The 19,153-nt window shown below is 38.9% G+C and overlaps 1 protein-coding gene across 1 annotated transcript in view; it reads right to left on the reverse strand.

Moving 5' to 3' along the window:
- Nucleotides 1-8,313: 8,313 nt before the first annotated feature.
- Nucleotides 8,314-19,153, reverse strand: part of BRPF3 (bromodomain and PHD finger containing 3) — a 32,821-nt gene continuing 21,981 nt past the window's right edge. The window contains exons 6-12 of the mRNA XM_018576790.1: nt 18,176-18,379; nt 16,453-16,752; nt 15,836-15,929; nt 15,676-15,755; nt 12,187-12,281; nt 11,934-12,091; nt 8,314-8,921 (exon numbers count right to left, since the gene is read on the reverse strand). Of these exons, the coding sequence (XP_018432292.1) occupies nt 8,735-8,921; nt 11,934-12,091; nt 12,187-12,281; nt 15,676-15,755; nt 15,836-15,929; nt 16,453-16,752; nt 18,176-18,379 (1,118 nt within the window). The 3' untranslated portion in view covers nt 8,314-8,734. The remainder of the gene's footprint in view (nt 8,922-11,933; nt 12,092-12,186; nt 12,282-15,675; nt 15,756-15,835; nt 15,930-16,452; nt 16,753-18,175; nt 18,380-19,153) is intronic.

A 19,153-nucleotide genomic window follows, 5' to 3' on the forward strand; every position in this document is an offset into this window, starting at 1 on the left:
AGTTTGATGCATCCAAGATCATGCAGAGTTCATCAATAGGTGCAATTGCCCTACAGGTGAACTACTTCTGACCTGCATTTCAGCAGATTCACAAAGGTTTTAAATTCCCATAGATTTGTATGGGACTGCAAAACCTATTTGAAACGAACAAAAGACGACAAAAGGCCCTAAAGTTAATGATTCGGTCCAGAATAAGTTACAATTCTCAAAATAACAATTTGAGCAACTAACTGCTGTAGCAAAATGTTATTGCTAATTTTTAGAGTAACTTCACAGCTACCACTTAAATTTAAACTTTCAGCTAAGTCCGAAACTGATGGGTGGCTGTGAGGACATGGCTCCAGTTCTTACTACTGACACAGACCCATTGAGTCCACATTACTACATTAATTCCTACAAAATGGGACTTGAGGTAGGGAGAAGGGGAGTTCCTGCGCTAAGAAGTCTGTTCTAGGAAAAATGCAGATAGAATTTGGTAAGTTTTAGCGGGCAGCACTGGGGTAAAAATGAATACCAACTTTCTTTACCATTGACGCCTAGGGAATTTGCGAGCTAAATATGATATACACAAATGTCTAAGTGGAATCCAATAGGGTTTCAGTAACATTGTCAACGGCCCTTAACAAATTCTTCAATTAAATATATGGATGGGAAACAGTTAAGCTCAAGCAATGCCCTGGGTGTCATCAGAAGAGAAGACAAGTGTAAATTTCCTGACAGAGGCTCTGAACCTTTCCAATTCCACAAAAAAAATTAAAATAATGTTTGATGCAGCTCCATTTTACCCACAGACCATGAAAAGACCTGATTACTACAGTTATGTAGGTACAGGGGGGCATTATAGCTGGAACCACCATCAAGATGTGCAGAGTGCAGAGTTTGCCCTGCTTTCTTTTACAGCAGCAAGCATCAATGAGACATTGCTTAATGAACGAGTGAGGACAAGAAAGTTTTGAACAAGATGTGCTGAAGCAGTCCAGTACACTTGGTTCTCAACATCTAAATGCCAAAAGTGGCAAAGTTGTCAGTGCATACGTGCTGGGTGTTTTGAGTAGGATGGTAATCAAGAATATGTGATAACCAGCATGTGATCCTGACCCATAGGGGCAGCTGTAAAAAAACTGATTATGTAGCAGCTTACTTTTATCTTTATGGCATTAGAAAGAACTGCTTCAAAGCACACTTTAGATTACAGGTTTAGAACCTGTCAGGATTATACTGCTGTCTGCCGTCAAAGCGGTCACTCCGCTAGATAAATTTACACTAATTTTTCCCCTTACCTCCTGTGTTATGGCAACCCCGACAATATAAAATGGAAGCGGAAGACCACACAGAGAGGAAAGTTTCTATAGCAAAAAGAAAACTTGACATCTCTTCCCCATTTTATGAACTAAAAATGTGGTTGCTCTTTCCCCACTGGAATCTTCACAATGGGAACACCAACCCGCAATTAAACCCTGACACAGAGGTTTCTATGCCTTCTACTCACCATATAAAAAAAAAAAAAAGGGTTTTCACTGGACTTCCATATTATTCACTTAACTGCTTCAGGACCGCCCACCGTTAAAAAAAAAGGCCTGTCCTAAAGCAGTCATACCAAGAACACGGCTGCTGCAGCAGCTGCGTTCTTGCCATAATTTTAAACAGCCGGCGGTTGCTGTTTAAATACAAGCAATCTGTGGCTGTACTGTGCTCCCCCCTCCCACACCCCCCACTCCCTTCCACCTGTCACATTATAGTTGCTATTACATAGGGGGATTCTTATCCCCCTATATGATAGCAATAAAGTTGAGTAAAAAAATTAAACAAAAAAATGAAAGTAACAAACGTTCCCCATTCAATGCAAACACGTGTCGGGTGGGCCTACGTACAAAAATGTAAATTGCGCCATACGTTACATATCGTTGCGAACGTCGAAATAATTCTAGGGCCATCAATCACTGGTAACACTAAAACTGATGAGCAGTAAAAGCTTTTAAAGCATCACCTATGGCAGATTTGGGGTATTGTAGTCTTTTGCGGACGCACGCAATTTTTAGGTTTCACATGTTTGGTATCCATTTATCTGGCGTGACCCCGTCTTTTATATTTTACCAAAAAATTGGGTATTATATTCTCTTTCTGTGAACTAAATTTCATTTTAGTGTATTTTATCCGAAAAATACTGGCTTGATAAACATTTGCGCAAATACCGTGCAAAATAAAAAATTGGAACTAGTATTTTTCTTATTCTACAGGGCCTCTGCTTTCATAAAATATATCATTGTTTGGGGGGTCTGAAGCTGTTTTCTAGCCAAAGATTCAGATTTTATCATGTATGTGCAAATATCAAGAAATTGCTCCCGACAGCAAGTGTTTAAATAAGATTTTCAAAGAATTTCCTACTGGTAATAGGTGTGCTTTATGACGGTCAGGAGAATTAATCTAAGAAAGACTAATATTCACCACACCTGTTACCAATAAAAGAAAATCTCCAGTCACGGGTTGTAAGAATTTGAAGACTTCAGTGGAGAAACAATGGCTTCTAAAAATCATAGTTTCTATGGGCACACCTCTGCCTAGACAAGTGAATATATAAACTTCTTCATTAACAGTGTCATCAAAATACTCATAGCAGCACAAACAATAACATTTACATAGGCTTACCAAGGACATAACTAAAGACGAAATAAACTTTTTCATGGGTAGTGCATGATTAAAGATATAGGATTCAGGCAGACTAAATTGTCCAGGAATAACAGTACAAATGAGGATCTCTCTCTCTCTCTCTCTAGATCTCTCTCTATGTATGTATGTATGTATGTATGTATGTATGTATGTATGTATATCTCTCTCTCTCTCTCTCTCTCTCTCTCTCTCTCTCTCTCTCTCTCTCTCTCTATATATATATATATAGATAGCTGTCTTTAACTCAAATACACTCTCTCTCTCTCTCTCTCTCTCTCTCTCTCTCTCTCTCTCTCTCTATATATATATATAGAGATAGCGGCCTTTAATTCAAATACAAACATATAATTAGTCAAATGTAGCCTCAACATCATTTGTATTGCACATTCCAAAGAAACATTGGATATCCATTAAAACACATGCATCCATTTCTTAAATTAGGATCATTTGTTTTCAAGCTTCATCTCCTGCTCAATTGCACAGATTGTCATAATCTCCATAAATATTACACATTATGCTCCTGAGGACCATCACAGTTATGTATAACATAGCAATCCTACAAAAAATACAACAGTACAGTAATATTACTTTAATGTCTATTTAAACTTTTAGTTTAAATAAGCTAAAGGTGTGCAAAGTCTTACAGTTTGCTTTAACTCCTTCTTGCTGGCTTACGCATATATATATGCAGCAGTGTGGCTTAAACACTGGACTGCCACATATATGCGTACAGCTGATGGTGCTGTTCTGCGCCGAGTGTGCTCACTCGGCACTTTCTGCAGTGACTGCATTGTCACTGACAGCGTCTGGTCACTATTTGACCAGGGGGATGGACTCAATCATGTGACCACCAGTCACAGTGATCACATGATTGGTGAGCCCACCCCTCCCGACTCCCGGTATTAAGAACCCCATCATTGGTCAATGGGAGCCGGCAGCAAGAGGTTAAAAAAAGGAGCTAAACCCCAAGTAGAAAAGCCTGTCCCCTGCCAGCAGGCTGCAGAGTGGGAGCCTGGCTCCCTGCAGGCAACCAGTGATTTATTTACAGAACTCCAATCACCCCCTGCTGTTTCCGATGCAGTGCTCTCCAATCAGCAGGGAGTAGGAGTTTTGCTAATCACAGAGCTACTCAGTATAATCAGTAGGGGCAATGTTAGATCTCTGCAGTGGTTATCACATACAGCATGGGTCTCACTCTGCAGCTGGCAGGAGACAAGAACTTTCTAATCAAACTGCATCAGCTTTTGAAAGAAAGCCAACTGTAAGAATATGTGCACCTTTTGTTGTGATGCTCCTGAAATGGATTTAGCCGATTTAAACTGAGAGCTCAATTGGGCTTTAAGGGTCAGTTCAAACAAAGTTGATATTTTAGTTTTTGGTATATGCTTGAGTTAAACCATCTAATGTTTCTTATACCTCTCAGGGTTTAGGTGCCAAGATCACTGCTCTTGAGCTCCAAAGTTAAGGATAATGCCACACGAGGGAATGAAAATATCCAAAATTTAGGGCAGACTAAAATTTAGCTAGAAACAATGAAAGGAAACTATCACAACTTGAATCCCCAAGAGACATGAACCAGTAAGTGATTAGCCCACCAGACTCCACCTGATATATTACTTCTTAGTTGTTGACCTTTTCATTTTTGGGAGAACTCTACCCAAGAATACCATGTATTTTTGGGTAAATATCAAAAAGCTCAACACTTGCTACCTCTTTGTATCTATGAGAGCCCCCAGGTACACTGATCTCCCTGTCATAGCTTTTGTTGTCTCTGGCTAGAACACCCTCATCTGTAGATGCGCCATTTTTTTTATATTATGAAGAGATTTGCAGGGGGTTCATTTGATACCTTGGCTGTAGAATGATAATGTTTGGAATGGTTTGGTAGGGATATTTTTCTGCCAGGATTCCAATAAGAAAGAGGCAGTAGACTAAATTTGCAAGTGTTCACTCACAACCAAAACATAAATTCTAAGGGTGCCCATACGCTTGGGTTCTAGAGGAACCGACTGAAATTTGCAAATTTGTGCCAGTGTCTGCACCCTTTCGGTCGGCATCACTAGATCAGCTGATCAAAGGAGCCGGCTGGAAAATCTTTGCACAACCAGAACAAGTAGCCAATGAGCTGCCAGCTTTGGTCGGGTATTCTGAGTGGGCGGCGGCCGCTGTCAGAGTACAATGCAAATAGTGGGATTCCTCGATCAACACACTCTTACTGTTGATAGAGGAATCTGCTCTATTTTTTATTTTTTTTGTCCAGCCCGCGGGTTGAAAAAAATAAATAGACCAGTGCATGGCCAGCCTAAGTAGACACAGTTGTGATATTTTAATATGTCCATCATTGGAATCTTGTAGATTTTCTTGAGAAGAGGGTGGGCAAAGCACACTAGTACAGCGTAGAACTTCATTTAATACGATTAGATAAAATTATTAATGCACTCACAATTTCAAAATGTGATAACAGACATTTAGCAGTGATTAGAGATCTCTTTATAGCTCATAGCCATCAGCATACTCTCTTAGTTAAATAGTCAATAAAAACTGATGAAGGGGGCGTGACCCCGGAAACGCATCATCACACAGTCTCCTCTGCTGACACAGATACTGCTGTGCAGCTTTCATAGACTTTTCCCTGGGTCCATGGACTCAATTTTTATATTTTTTATACTTCAATCATAAAATTTTGTGAGTATGTTTTATATTTACCTTCAATCCTGATCTTAATAAATTTGTCTGCACCAGGAAAGGCGCCCCTTGTTTGTGTTTTTTCAGTAAATAAAAACAGTATGCCATGGATAGGACTCCATAGTCTTTCAGTTTCCTCCCCGCCTGCTCTCTTCAGCTTTTTCCCCTGTTGTTGTACATGAACTGTTGCCTAATAACTGTTCACGTGGTACAGCAATGGGTAAAGTAGCTAAAGAGCAAGAAGAGAAGGAAGTTGAGTAACTGAGAGACTGTGAGGTCCTGATCTTGGTATCCTGTTAACATCTACTAGCTTGCCCGAGGCCGTCACAGCTAAGTGCCTGTAATCACATTTTTAAAGTGTGCATACTTATTATTAAGTGTGCAAATGTATTTTATCACATTAAATGAAGCTCTACACTATGCCAGTGAGCTTAACATGTTTTGTAATAGAGTGATCCACTCTGATCATGCAAGGCAAAAATTTGCAGAAGTTTGACTAAGGGAGGACTTTTAACAACACTATTGTTTTCAATTTAATTTGCTACATTGAAGCTAGCTAGCTCTTTTACTGTGCCAGTCTTGGCATTATTTGATGATGATGTTTATATCATTATAACGATAATTACTTTCCTCCAATAACACACAAAGTGTCATTAAAAAACAAAATGCATCTTCGGCTTGCTAAGATTTTAACAACACTCCATCAAAAGCTGTGGGTGGTTTTTCCTGATTTATTAACATAGGAGCCTTTCTTTTAAGTCAATAAATAGCATTACAGCAGCATTTTATGCTGTGGCATTTGGTACTATCCACAGGCCTGAGCACTCTAAAGCTGGCCATACACCTATAGATTTTCTGCAGATTTACTAGGGACAGATGGAAAAAGTGCAACAGATTCCTCCATCTATGCTAAACTGTGTGGACGGAGGAATCTCCCGCTGGGCCAAGCTTCAGTACCATGCTAGTCGGCCCCGCTGGCTACTGAAATCATTAGTCTGTATTGTTTTAGAAAAACTGTCACATGACACTAAACACAAATGTATCAGTAATTGTATCATTGAGTACTTGGACAAGTATCAGTAATTGTACTGGAAAAAAAATGGTATTGGTGCATCCCTAATATATATATATATATATATATATATATATATCACAAATTATACTAAGTACGGTACTTGGTATTTGGGTATCCCTAGTAACTACACAATAATTAGGCGGATAATGTGTACTTGAAATTTTGATGTAATATATGAAACATTCAAAAGATTTAATTTATAAGAAACTGTACACACTTGAGCACCATGCATAGATGTCACATAGGCTTTTTACGTGGCGCAAAATTCTTCATTTGAAATGAATGAGCCCTTTAGTGACACTAAACTTAGGAGTTAAATTTTAAAAATGCATTCAAGTACCTTAACTATTAACAATAATATTACTTATTTGTGTATCACTCGGCTGTAGATCCACAAATCATCTCTGAATTTGTGCTGGCACTGTCCTTCTGGAGGGTGGCTACTTTCTGTTCCCCGTGGTTCCTGTGTGTGTTGTAAAGTAGCCAACGCTCCAAGCTTGCGCCTGTGACAGACTACAATCTCACGTTTAGTTTACTAATTTGTACTGTGATTGTAGTCCATCATGGGAGCAAGCTTGGAGCTGTGGCTGCTAAGGGTTTTAAATGACTATAGACAGAAAAAAGGCTTGTTCTGTACACTGCATCCCTAAAAAGCTAAAATACCACAGAAGCCATGTTCCTGCATTTAATCTCTCATAAAACTAACATACTGTTATGAAAATAGATAAGAAGGTTTTGGCAGAATGTGCGCCCCCCTGCACCAGCGTCCCCGTGAGGGCCAGGGACAGCGGGTTTTTTTTTATAGATCAGAGGAGAGATCATCAGCAGGAAGTATATTACTTCACTTCCGGTGTCACTGTGTGCATGCTCTGGCTCTTAGAGCCAGGAGAAGCTGGTGAAGCAGATCTCTGCTTCATCAGCTTCTTTGGGTATATATTATAATACAAAAAAAATATTTTAAAATCCCCCGCCCCCCACGTGTATGCACATGTGTTATATAGTGTCGCGAACATCAGAGTGAGAGCAATAATTCTGGGGCCATCAAATCACTGTTAATACTAAACTGATGAGCAGTAAAAGCTTTTAAAGCATCTCGTATGGGAAATTATGGGTATTGTAGTTTTCTGCAATATTAAAAGTTTGATCTGTTTGGTATCTATTTACCTGGCGTGACCCCGTCTTTTATAGTTTATCAAAAAATTGGGTATTATATTCTGTTTCTGTGCACTAAATTTCATTTTTGTGTATTTTATCCTAAAAATACTGGTTTTATAAACATTTGCGCAAATACCATGCAACATAAAAAAAATTGCAACTAGCATTTTTTTTTCTACAGGGCCTTTGCTTTCAGAAAATATATTGTTTGGGGGTCTGGAGCTGTTTTCTAGCCAAAAATTCTGATTTTATCATGTGTGTGCAAATAGTAAGAAATGGCTCCAGACAGCAAGTAATTAATATAACATTAAAAAAAAAAGCCAAACAATTACAAGTCGGGAGAACATCCCGTAATAGTAAGTTGGAGTTGGGAAGTGATAGACTTCCCAAGAGGCAGTGGTTTATTAACCCAGCAGCAACTATGCAGTACTGAGATATCAGTATTGGTGGACGAACCATTTCAGAAAAGAAAGACTGATATTTTTGGAGCTGAAGCCACAAACCATGTGATATTAATAGATTATCTTTGTAAATACTCAGCAAAACCACAGGGCACAAACCTCTGAAAACTATTCATTTCACAATTATAATTTAGATATAATCTTTAAACACCATTACCGATATACAACAGTATCAATTACAATTCATAAACTTTTTTTATAAGCTATTCCTTTTAACTTGTTGGAACCAGCCAGATCTCTTTATATGTTATGACATAGTTCCTATAACAGAAATAAAATCCAATTATCTTCTATGACTCAAAATACACTACTTATTTGGCTTATAAAATGGGTAGACCTTATTATGTCATGTCTAAAAGCTAAAATGAAATCAAGTAAAATTACACATACTGGTCAGATTCTAATTCATATGAAAACCACACAGTTGGAAAAAAAGTTATTTTTTTAAATAAAACCTCTACTATTTAATATTTTCTCTCCCATATGTGGGCGTAGGGTTTAAAACATGCTTCTTTGAGTTCATTTTGGCACAATAAACAGATATATGTTCACTACCTTAAATACTTTTTGTCTTCTTAGGCAGTAAGATGAAGAACTTCAAATAGTTCAATTCAAAAATTACTTCCAAGTTTCAGAATATATTCTACTGTTTGAAAGTGCAACAATATCTTCCATTATGGATTTAGAGGGATTAATATAGGTAGTTTGTGGTGATAAATGGGTGGCTACCCCCAACACGATTCAGATGGGTCATAGCTCGATCATAAGCCACCTGCACAGATTTGCGAATGCTCGGCTTTCGGCCTTCCAACATTTTCAGCTTGTCAACTGTATCATTAGCACCCAAAGGTAAAAGCTTGTCACTGGGAAGCCACTGCCTAAAACCGAGAGAAAGAATACCAGATTAGCTATGAAAATATTAAATTTAAGGGAACCTACCAAGTATTTTTTCTGGGCAAAATTCACCTAAAAGCTATTTTGATGTGATTTGTTTGCAAATTCACAGGGTTGCTATTTCATGTTATTCACAAACATACAGTGTGGAAAATAATTTGATCCCCTGCTGTATTTTAAATGATAGATCAACCAAAAATCCAGAAAAACAAACACATAATACAAATGTTATAAAATGAGTTGCAGTTCAGTGAGTAAAATAAGTATTTGATCCCCAAGCAAAACATGACTTAGTACTTGGTGGAGAAACCCTTGTTGGCAAGCACAGAGGTAAGACGTTTCTTGTAGTTGGTTAGCAGGTTTGCACACATCTCAGGAGGGATTTTGGCCCACTCTTCTTTACAGATCTTCTCTAAATCCTTAAGGTTTCTTAGCTGTTGCTTGGCAACTTGAAGTTTCAGCTCCCTCCCTAAATTTTCTATAGGATTAAGGTCTGGAGACTGGCTAGTCCACTCCATGACCTTAATGTGCTTCATCTTGAGTCACTGCTTTGTTGCCTTGGCAGTATGTTTTGGGTCATTGTCATGCTGAAAGACCCATTCACAACCCATGTTCAGTGTTCTGGCTGAGGGAAGGAGGTTCTCATCCAAGATTTTACAATACATGGCCCTGTCTATTGGTCCCTCAATGCGGCAATGTCGGCATATACCTTTAGCAGAGAAACAGCCCCAAAGCATCATGTTTCCACCTCCGTGCTTGACTGTAGGCATGGTTTTCTTCGTGTCATAGTCAGCATTTTTCTTCCTCCAAACACAGCGAGCCAAGTTAATGCCAAAGAGCTCAATTTTGGTCTCATCTGACCGCAGCACTTTCTCCCAATCCTTCTCTGAATCATTTAGATGTACATTGGCAAGCTTCAGACAGGCCTGCACATGTGCCTTCTTGAGGAGGGGGACCTTGTGGGCACTTCAGCATCTCAATCCATGGCGGTGTATTGTGTTACCAATGGCTTGTGTGGTGACTGTGGTCCCAACTGCCTTGAGATCATTCACAAGTTCCTCCCGTGTAGTTCTGGGCTGATCTCTCACTTTTCTCCTGATCATTCTTACTTGCATCGAGCTCCAGACAGAGGGCAATTGATGGTTATTTTGTATTCCTTCCATTTGCGAATAATCGCTCCAACAGTTGTTTCCTTCTCACCAAGCTTCTTGTTGATCGTCTTGTAGCACATTCCAGGCTTGTGCAGGTCTACAATCATGTCCCTAATGTCCCTTGACAGCACTTTGGTCTTGCCCATGGTGGTGAGGTTTGACTGGAAGGATTCTGTGGACAGGTGTCTTTTATATACATTTGTCGTTAGGAGCACCTTCTTAAATTGACAGGACTAATCTGTGTACCACATAGCCAGTCTGTGGGAGCCAGCATTATTGTTGGTTGGTAGGGGATAAAATACTTATTTTACTCACTGAACTGCAACTCAATTTATAACATTTGTATCATGTGTTTTTGGTTGATATACTGTCTCTATCATTTACAATACACCTATGATAAAAATTATAGACCTTTCATTTCTTTGTAAGTGGGAAAACTTACAAAATCTGCAGGGGATCAAATAATAATTTTCCTCACTGTACGTCATAGGACAGATTTACAGGTACTCTCTAGTTTATAAGAAATGTTACATTTTTGCAAAAGACTGTTACAATCTGCAGGCACCTTACAAGTAGATTTTTATTTGTACCATTTTTCACATATAATCCACTTGTCTCAGTATCAAAAACTTGAACTCTACATTTTTCAATACTACATAATAATAAAATATAAAACTCTAATTAGGCTTAATTTTCAGCTACAAAATTCAGGCACAATCATGTTGGGCTACTAAGCAGGAAACACAACACACTTTAACATGTAATTACATGTTTGGTGCAGTTACACTTCAACTAATGCTTCCCTGAACCCCTTCTACCAATCCAGTAAGATACTGCCAAAAAGGCTGCAGAGCCACTTGTTAAAATCTTTGGGCCTGCACTTGCGCTGTGCACTCTTTATCAAATCCTATGGACAGTCACACTGCATTCTCCAGCAGGCACAGGTTAGTAGAAGATCACAAAGGGAACTTGAGCAACACAAGTTTTCATATAAGTGCAACTGCACCAAAAAGTGTAGTTACACTTTAAGATGTATGCAAACCCTAGCAATTACATATCCTATTTAATCCATTTTGGTTTGTTAAATACACCATTGAAAACATTTCGTTACCAGCAGGGTCAACAGATAAAAATAAAGGGGAAAAAAGCATACAAATAGAAAACTAATGTTGCAACTGGCTGCAATAGATACATTTTTTATGGGGTTTAGATACTTTTCAAGGAAATGCTAATAATACAATAATAATTTGATCTTGCACTCTACAAGAAGCACAGTAAATGACAGAATAAGGTTAGTTTGCATAGACATGAAGGACCAAACAGTTGCATACGGAAACAGCCAAAGTAGTAATCATTGAGGCTGGATTTACACCTTTCCATGTGCATTACAGATCCTATGTTAATACACAAATATAGTTCCATTTTCAAAATGCACTAAACTGCAGCCCATAACTGTGAAGCAGCCACATAGGTAAGAATAGGAATTCTATTTAAAATGCATTTTCATGTAGCAAAAGGCATGAGCTTGCTGCATTAAAATAGACAAGTGAATAGGCAACTCATCCTATTCTTTAGACACAGAGTTCTCATGTGTTAAGGCACACTATGTCAGGCAGTCCATTCAAAATGAATGGGTTGTAATGCACTTCCACACAAGAAAATGTAGCGCATGCTTTTTTTTTTTTTTTTGAGATGCATTGCAAAAGCATATAGTGTGCTGTGGTGCGCTGCGGTTTGTTTCAGGAGTGCAATAGGGTGCCATTTTAAAATTAATTGCACCGCAACATGTTGCATTGCAACTATGCATGGAATAATATATGAGAAATACAAGATCACGTGGCTCACCATGTTCTTTTATTGTCAAAAAATAAAACTAGAAAGAGTTGTTGCAAAATGTTCTCAAGTCGTCGCTGCTCTCCAAGCTTAAGAACTTCCAAAGGCGGTACAGGAATAGGTATGCCATTGTGCAGCAAACCCTCCCTTGGCATTTCTGGATCAATGATCTGTAATAATAATTTTTTTTAAAAAGATGTTAAATCCTAAGCGGATAAGGTTGTTTAAACAACTAGCCTGTCCTTGTTAAAGGTTTGTCTCTTACCAAGGCAGGGTAGGAAGGATATCCACGACATTTAGCCCATACTAACTGGAGAGGCTTCAGTTCTACAGAACTATCAAATGACATCAAGAGGTTTTCTGCAAAGACAAAACACAGTATATGTGCTAAGTGAAGGATTATATAGTAGAGACTTCTCTGGTTGTGCACTTGGCTGTGGCTAGCTATAACATGAGCAAACATCTCCCTCAGATGAATGGTAGAAAGATACATTGGCACTCGTTTGTGCCTGTTATTTTCTGTAGTACATCTGCTCCATATTAACAGCACTGTACACGTATATGCTCCTGTAAAGCTCTATAGAATATTATGCTATATACACGGATCAGCCATAACATTATGACCACCCATCGAATATTGAGAAGGTCCCCCTTTTGCCACCAAAACAGCCCTTTGAAAAGCACAATATTCTAGTTGAGGTGAAAGGCCAGAACCACCTTCATAAAAATGAAGGCTCTAAGCCTCAGTACCTCCTTTTCCTTGTGTAAGACCAGAAAAGATTCTCTACAGAGAAAAGCTGCAAGTTCAGATAATGCATTTTGCAGAACAATGGCAACAAGGAACACAACCTTATGAGGGAGAATGGATTAGGTTCAAAGAGTGTTTTTTTAAAGAGCCCCATTCCAGGGGAGAAAAGGCATACAAAAAGAATAGTCGAGAAAAATATATAAAGCGCTAAAGGTGTAACTAATATGAAACTTAGTATAACCAAGTGATATAGTGAAATTTTAGGTTTAGGCGGTCTAGCCCTAAAACAAGTGATATGTCTTACATAGAATCATAAAAGAAATATATATAAAATATAAATGAAATTAATAGTACAATAGTGCTGTGGAAAAACAGAAAATGATTGGGACAATAACAAATTGCTGACTAGACAGAGCAGTTGAGCCTGGCAGTAAAGTCCTCCCTGATAAATTTCGTGTTGAGCTCAATTCTCAATGGATTGGATTCTAAATTGAAAGCAACAACATGAACTTTGTAAAGATGAATTTATAGCACTACATAAACTGCAGTTCCCTAGTGGCCCTGCCAACGTATTGGAGTCCACACGGACATTCCAAAAAGTCACCTGACGAAACGCGTCAAAGAGGGCAGACGCTAAATTTGCACACGAGGGTTTTAAAAGTTTGTTCCTGAGCTGCTTGTGCCGGCCGGATTTTTTTGCCTGTGTAAGTTACTACTTGTAATAAAGCTAAATGTTTTTGCACGCTACACTATGAGGGCTCTCTCCTTTTTTTATCTTTGAAATATTGCGGGACCACGGCAAGGAGTTTCGTTTGACACTGCGCCTGAGACGATCCAGCGTCACTTCTGGGATACAGCCAGCGCTACAAGGGAGAAAAACCAAACACTCACCTTGCAGGGACTGAGAGTAAAAACAACTGGGTCCAAGTTTGAAAGCACGATTGCAGGCTCAAGCGTCACTAACTAAAAGCCTTCGATCCAACTCCATTTGGTGAGTACCCACCCAAGGGGGGCTGTCGGACCACCGCTACGAAATATATACCACCATCAATATATATCATTAACAACTTCCTTTGTATACGTTTTTTACGTTTATTTTTCGTTGACCAATTTATTCCAATTTTTTAATATATATTTTTTGCACGGATCGTTTACATATTGTGACCTATTCGAGGTCTTTACACAGTGGTTGAAATTTGTTATTGTCCCAATCATTTTCTGTTTTTCCACAGCACTATTGTACTATTCATTTTATTTTTATTTTATATATATTTCTTTTATGATTCTATGTAAGACATATCACTTGTTTTAGGGCTAGACCGCCTAAACCTAAAATTTCACTATATCACTTGGTTATACTAAGTTTCATATTAGTTACACCTTTAGCGCTTTGATATATATTTTTCTCGACTGTTGATAGGATTCTTCTATCCTCTTTTTAGAGCTGCTTTAGGTCTTAATTTATTATACATTTCCACTTTAGTCTCCTTTCCAGAAGCGCGGATTATCTATTTCTCATACAAAAAGAATAGATACCACCTCTGAAAGATAGTGAGGTGGAAAAAAGAGGTTATACTTCAACCAGTATCAATTATTATTAGCCTATTGGCTTACATTATTAGTATATAGAAAAATATTATTTAGTATAAAAGAGTACAAACACAGCACCATCGTGACAGCAACTCACTAATAAAAATTGGCAACATTGTCAAGCATATCACTCACTAAAAAACACATAGGAACAACACCGTATCTTGGACCCCTTTTAAATTATTTAATTGAATGCCGCCACTTGTAGTAATGTCCAGCTCCACTGATAATAATCATCCCGTTGGTATGGGTGCATAGAAAAGCAATATATAAATAACCGGGGGATTTTTTGACCAGAAACAGGACTGACTTTCTCCTTGTAAAAGTCCCCAAATTATACCTTGCATGAATCAGCTTTCCTCTCTCATTGCATAATAAACACTTTAGTGTATACAGTTTCAAATAGAAACAAAGTTTCATAGGCAGAGAGACTGTGAGATCGTGACTTGCAAGGACCGACTTTTTTTTCTCTCTCATTGCATAGTGGACACTTTGGTGTATCAGATTTCAAATAGATACAGGGTTTCGTGGCAGAGAGACATCAAAGTGTCTTCAGAGACAGGGTCGCACCAGAGGTTGTGCCATGGTTCTGGCCCTGGAAGGTGTCCTGCAGCTTACACAAGCCAAAGAGGTCTTGAAAGAGCCTCAAGCAGAGCCCAGTGCCTGGAGGTGACATTCCATGGAGGCCCTGCACTCGTTGAGTGCAGCAGGGTTTGGGGACGTCATCCAAAGTTAGTGCTAAGGATAGGATTGTCAGGATAGCTGCATAAAGAAAGAAACTCAAGCAGCTTTTGGATGAAGTTGTTACTAAAGACAAAAATAATCTTGAGAAATGGAAAAAAAAACCCTAGTAAAAATAGTTAAACATTTCTCGGCAAAGAAAATACATCCTTCCTATTAGGACATCAGCAAAATAACTGAGGCGCGCTGGGAGTAGGAGGAGTTATAACAGGCCGGTCACTGTTTTTGTTTGCAAGTGCCCAAATTGTCTCTGAACCCTGTGTTCCTTGACGAACAAGAAAGTAATCCCCCCTGCAGCCAGGTCCCCACCCAACGCATGCACGCACACGCACACACACTCTGCAAGAGTCATTTTAACCACTTAACCTGGAGATCAGCCTTAATCCTCATCTCCCATACCATTAGGCTTGGTTCAGCCAGCCTTATGTATGGTTCTGCAGCATCTCCAGCTACAGGGTGAAAACTAAGGGAGAAACCGGGTGTTGGATTGGTGCAGATTTCAACTTTATTTTTTTTTTCTCTATTATTAATGCCATCTCTGTTCCCAGGAATCAGCTGTTGTGCTCATATCTAGATTCTCACCAATATAATTTCCAAATTTTACCATGGAAACATCAATATGGCAGACCTGAAAATGAACTGCACAAAACAACAAAAGACCAACAAATTCCTCACCTCGACTGGTATAATCGCCATTTATAGCTCCAAGCAGGGGCAGATGTGAAAGGGCAGGTTTTCCTAGAGGAGTCATTTTCCTATAAAGATCCAAAGAGAAGAATTATTATGTGGTCCTGTAACCATACTACAAGCTGAGAAACTAAAGGACATCACCTACCCATTGGAATATGAAGTTGGTTCCCTATATAACTCAGAGCTGCTGTCAGATTCCAAGCCACTTTCTGCATGTGTTCTAAACCCATTGGCAACTTCTGTAAAAAGTATAAATGGCAGAAATGAAAACATATTTTGCAATTTTATGGCATATTAAAAGGGCCATTCACACGTCTTTCTTTATTTACAGCTTGTGCCGAATATTTGGCTGCTTCTGCCTCACAGAACCTGGTCCCTAGCCACAGCTGTAACTGGGAAGCAACCATTAGGGGTTGGGCCGCTGGAGAATGAAGGCAGCCAGTGCTGCTCGTAGGTAAGTATTTCAACACTACCGTTGCTAGTTTTGAACAGTGAATAGTAAACAGGAGAGTACAAGGACAATCTATGAAGTTATGTTCTAGTTAAACCTGTAACTTTCCAAATATCTGTGCTGGGACAGTTCAGATAGAAGAAAGCTTGTAGTCTTCTGTTTATATGCTTTAGCCCCAAAAGATGCACTACGATTAAAAAAGTCATAGTTTAAAATGTTAAGTCACACTTAGCTACTTTGGATTTAAGTAATCTAGCTACAGCAGATGTTCATGAAATAAAAAATAAAAAAAAATTCTAAAAACATGATACCGAGAGCTGGATATTCTGCAGTTCTTTCTTCATCACTTTCAATCCCACTTATAGACTGATGAATGTTTTCAGTGGAAGTCTTTTTCTTCTTCCAGGATTTATGTACAGCAGCTGTCCGCCTCCTCGGATTCTGCACAGGAGAGCCTCGAGTTTTCACATGAGACATATTCTTCCCTTGTTTGTGAACAGGACTCTGGGTTATGGGCTGTAGTGTAGGAGGATGCTCATGAGCTGTAACATTTTGCAGTGGGAGAGCAGGTTCTGTAAGCTCCAGCATAGGAGGGTGGGTAACCTTTGCATCTACAATGATAAGCCACATAACATAAAATTAAATATGTTCTTAAAGATACTAGAATTTGAAAATAACTAAATGCTTAACCTTCAATGTATAACTATTAAGCAGTATTTAATAGTAAAGATGTATATTAAAAACCATGCAGATGGTGGCGTGCATACTGGAGTGTGCTGAGAGAACATGTGGGGGGCTAAAATGGAAAGCTGGGTGTTACTCCTAACCGGCCATTCCCAGGGTATCTTATATGGAAGCAATGTGTGATGATATTATCACACTTAGATCTCTGGGCACTTGGGTTGTAGGAGGTATGAGTGAACACCCATTCCCTGGGTTGGAGGAGGGATGAGTGCTTCCAGGGTACCACCTCAGTTCTTGCAAACCAGGGGATGTGTACTTTGAACTTTGACAAATATTTTCACTGTAGATAAAGGAAGTCTTAAGCAATAATTTTTATGCGCTAATAAAAGTGACCAGCCATGTAAACCCATGTACTTTAATGAAAACATTACTAGTTGTAAGGCAACATTTCTCACCTTTTTTTTTAGTCAGCCCCCCCACACCCATTTAGAAGTATGAAATATCTTTAGGCATTCCAGTCTAAAGTGTAAATGACTGGTAGGATCCCCAGTGATTGGCGGAGGGCTACGGTAGTCCCAATATTCAAAAAGGGGGCAAGGTGCCAACCTGGGAACTATAGGCCGGTCAGTCTAACATCGGTAGTTTGTAAAATGCTAGAGGGCATAATAAAGGATTATCTGGTAGAATTTGTTCAGGAAAACGGGATAGTTAATGACAATCAGCATGGGTTCAGGAAAGACCGTTCCTGCCTAACTAACTTGCTAACTTTTTATGAGGGGGTAAGTAGAGATATGAAAAAAAAAAACTAAAGTAACCCCTTAAAATCCATACCAGACCCTTATCCACCTCCTTTCACTTTAGAGTCCCTCTTTTACATCAGGAGCCTCCCCTTCACATCAGGGGCTTCATCCCTTCACATCATCAAAAGCCCCCCCGACTCCTCTTTTCATGAAAGTTCCCCCTTCACAACGGAAGCCTCCTTTACATCAGTTTCCCTTTCACATCAGAATCCTACCATCACATCAGGAGCCACATCAACATGGCGGGAGGTGGGAGTTTGAGCAGGCCTGAACCAAAGACAACCTTCCATCCTTTTCTAAAAGGATACCACACTGCCTGGATTAGTGTCATTATTTTTGTTTTTTGTTTTTGCGTTTATGCTTTTCCTAATTATGTACCTGTTTGATTTGTAAACTAACAAACTCATTGTTCAATAAAAAAAATTATTAAAAAAGTAAACTAATTTCACTGCATGTGAAACCGCTGCCCTGCAGATCGAGACTCAGCTTCCATCTCGTCAGGCTGGAATGTTGATTCAGGTATTGTTTAACATCTTAAAAAATACTTTACCAGAACAAGCATCATTCAAGTCTTTGCTACATGACGCCAGTCTTTGCTGTAAAAGATTTATTTCCTTTCTCAGCAGTTTCAAGCGCCTTGTGCGTGCTCCGCTGGTTCGAAAGCTACTAACAATATCCAACTTCTCCAAGAGTTCTTTGAGCTGGCATTCAGGAGACATATGAGCTCTGTTCTCAGGGAGCAAAAGATCATCCACTGCAGAACAACAAATAGGTAAAAGTTTATAATCCTTCCAAATATCTGTGTTATGATAATTACACCTTTATCCATTGGAACAGAAAAAAGCATTACAAGGTTTAATTGCTACATGTTAAATTAATTTCAAAACTGAATTACTACGTAAACTAGCAAAAAAGGAGAGAGCAGCAAACAGCATTTAAAAAAAAAAAAAAAGTATGCAAAATACTATATATATATATATATCACACACACACATACATACATAAGCAGTCACTGAATGAAGGAACCAATCATCCATGACAATGCAACATGTGAGATATTTGAACAGGAAAAACCATAAGAAATGTCGTTGTAGTACACAGGACCTACACCCCATTACTCTTCCCCTTCTACAGCTCTCCCCCCACTGCCACATGCTCTGTATTGCTAAGGCTGCTGTTGTGTAACAGGAAGCTTCTGAACAGTGTTCAAACACTGTGTGGAAGCTTAATTGAGAAATACAATGTAACAATAGTATTTCATTCATATATAGATCAAAGGGGTAACCTGTGATCTGCATATGATGCAGGTTAAGGAGAATTGCACAATGGTTTCCAATTTGCTGCGTTCAGATGCTTAATTTATATGGATCTTAGCAAAGCAGTGTGCTATGGGCCCATGCACACTGCTTTTTTGGTCCACAGCTTTTACCTGCGTAAATCAAAACTAGTGGGTGTGACTGCCGATTATACACTTTTGTTTACATGTTGGTTGCATTCATGTGGTGATGCATGCGCAGAATGGCCCATT

This window comes from Nanorana parkeri, unplaced genomic scaffold, assembly GCF_000935625.1.
Source record: "Nanorana parkeri isolate BGI_ZX_2015 unplaced genomic scaffold, ASM93562v1 scaffold77, whole genome shotgun sequence".
NCBI lineage: Eukaryota > Metazoa > Chordata > Amphibia > Anura > Dicroglossidae > Nanorana > Nanorana parkeri.